This window comes from Trichoderma reesei (assembly GCF_000167675.1).
Source record: "Trichoderma reesei QM6a unplaced genomic scaffold TRIREscaffold_1, whole genome shotgun sequence".
NCBI classification, from domain to species: domain Eukaryota; kingdom Fungi; phylum Ascomycota; class Sordariomycetes; order Hypocreales; family Hypocreaceae; genus Trichoderma; species Trichoderma reesei.
Window position 1 is genome coordinate 2,471,169 of NW_006711148.1, and position 2,741 is coordinate 2,473,909.

Consider the following 2,741-nt stretch of genomic DNA (forward strand, 5'->3'; position numbering starts at 1 on the left):
CCGATGGCTGGTACAGTATGCTAAGACCTAGTATATTAGTTTTAAAATATATTTATACTAACTATAAATTACTAAATAAAATTATTTTAAATAAAAAAATAATATTTATTTTAAAATTTTAATAATTACTTATAACTAGACTTAAACTAAATTATAAAGTTAGCACTACTTATTACTTATAAATAAATAAATAAATAAAAAGAATTAACTAAATTATTAAAATATATTTTTATTATTATATTAACTTTAAATAAAATAACTAGGTTAAACACTTGCTAATAGTATAAATCTTATATAATAGTATACTAGTAAAATTAATAGAAAAATTACTATTTTATATAAACTATAAATTTAAACTAAAAGCTTTTTAACTGCTATTATAAGGCAAAAATATAAAAAAAGTAATTATTACAGTAAATTAAATAAAGGAACTATATAATAAATTATAATTATAGCTTAAATTTATATAATAAAGAATAATTAAATATATAAATTAAAAAAGAATTAAGGGACTAATTCTTTAAGAAGGAGATATAGTTTACTTACTTTAATACACTTAAAATAATAAATAAGTAAATATTAAAATAAACAGGCTAAGTAATAAGCTTAATTTTAAGAAACTTAAACCTTATAAGGTTTTAAAGTAAATTAAAAAAGTTAACTATAAACTTAATCTCCTAGTATAAGAAAGATAATAAAAATAATTAATATACTTAATTTTTTATATATTACTACTTAAAAAAGCAGTAGTTAATTTAAATATAAGTAAAATTATTTATAATAAAATTATAATAAAAGGTAAAGAACTTAAATATAAAGTTAAATAAATACTTTAAATTAAATTTAATAAAAATACTTAATAGCTAAAATACTTTATAAAATAGAAAAATTATAATAATATTAATAATATATAAAAACCTATTAAAAATCTTAAATATTTAAAAACCCTAGTTAATAAGTTTTATTAATAGTTAAACTTATAAAGGTTAATAATAAAAAATCTAATAAAAATTAATCCTAATTAATAAGGTTAATAAAAGAAACCAGGATATTAAAATTAATTAGGTTAAGTATAAATATTTCTGCTTAATAAGTAGCTACTACTACCTTATACTTTACCTTCTTTATATATTTTAACTTTTTTAAATTATTAATTTTATAAGTAATAGCCCTTTATATTTTTTTAGCTTATTCCTTTTTTTATATATAAAAATATTTAATATATATACCTGCTTTAAGCTAGGCTTTTTTAGCCTGCTTTAGCTTAAAATTAAAATTAGCACCTTTATTAGCTATATAATAAAGTTAAAATATAAATAAACTAAAAGCCTTATAGCTAGGCTGCTAAAAATAAATACAGCTTAAATAATAAAAGAAATTAGCTTTTAATATAAAATACTAATAACTATATTTTTTATAGTATTAGCAGGGTTTTATAATTAATAGCTTAAGCAAGATTAACTGCTCTAAGGCATGCTGCTAAGGTACTTAAGAAAACTTATCTGCAGGTGCTTTATACCTAGGGTTAAGAGAGAAGAGAAAAACTTAGTAAAATTTTTTTTTTTCTCTTTTATTTAATTTTACCTTTAAGCTTATAAAAAACTAACTATATATAGGCTTTTATAAATAAAAATAATACCTTTAGAATAGTTAAAGCTAGGCGGATTTTTATTTATTTTTATTTAAGCTATATCTTTTTTAGTTAGCTTAAAAAAGCTAAAAAATAAAAAATAGTATTTTTTTAATTTTCTTCTTAATTAAGTATAGTGTTAATAAGAGGTAGGGCTTAGGACCTACTTAAATAATTAGCTTAAAATCTAGTTAATATCCCTACTAATGCCTTTCCCCTTATAATACTTAAGCTTAAAAGGTAGTAGTATAAGAATCTTTACTTATAAATAACTAGGCTATTAGTAAGTGCATTAAGCTATAAATAGTACTATTAAAAAGCTAATTTTTTAATAGATTTTTTTATATAATTTACTATTTTATATCTAGTTTAATTAGCTTTTTATTTAAGGAAGAAGATAAGGTATATTACTTAAGAGGTAAGGTGTAGCTTACTTAAGTAAATAATTAGCTTAAAATCCAGTTAGTATCCCTGCTAGTGTATTTACCCTTACTACTTTACCCACTTACCTTTTACTTAAGTAAGCCTTAAAGAAGAAAAAAAGTAAAAAAGGCTTTTTATTTATAAAAATTAAAGTAAAATAAAAAAGCTATAAATATATAAAAAATAGCTTTAAATAGCTTATTTTTTACTAAATTTTTATATATTTTTTATATAGCTATTTTTACTTATATAAGTATTTATTTTTACTTTATAAAAAAAATATATTACTTTATACTTATAATATAAAACTGCTATTTATTATAAAATAAAATAGCTAAAAATATATAAAAAATAGCTTTAAGTAGCTTATTAAGTATTAAAATTATATATATTTTTTATATAGCTATATTTCTTTAATAAATAGATATTTTAAGCTATATATATAAATATAATAGTAAAATAATATATTATATAGCTTTTTATTAATAAATAAAATAGCTAAAAATATAAAAAAAATAGCTTTAAAATACTTATTTTTAATTACAATTTTATATATTTTTAATATATAAGATCTTTTACTTTTTTATAAGCTTCCTACCTTAGATTAAATTTTTATATTTTTTTACTATTTTACTATATCTTAAATAAAGGCTTTAAAAATATAAAAAAAATCTTTTTATATACTATA

General features: G+C 17.0%; 1 protein-coding gene across 1 annotated transcript; it reads left to right on the forward strand.

The window, feature by feature from the left end:
• Positions 1–1,473: 1,473 nt before the first annotated feature.
• TRIREDRAFT_103045 (uncharacterized protein) lies at positions 1,474–2,516 on the forward strand (the record flags this gene model as incomplete). Its single annotated transcript, XM_006961287.1, has 8 exons — positions 1,474–1,484; positions 1,768–1,779; positions 1,907–1,913; positions 2,021–2,048; positions 2,097–2,150; positions 2,289–2,306; positions 2,409–2,426; positions 2,509–2,516. The coding sequence occupies 8 exons, from the start codon at positions 1,474–1,476 to the stop codon at positions 2,514–2,516; spliced, it is 156 nt and encodes a 51-aa protein (XP_006961349.1).
• Positions 2,517–2,741: the final 225 nt, after the last annotated feature.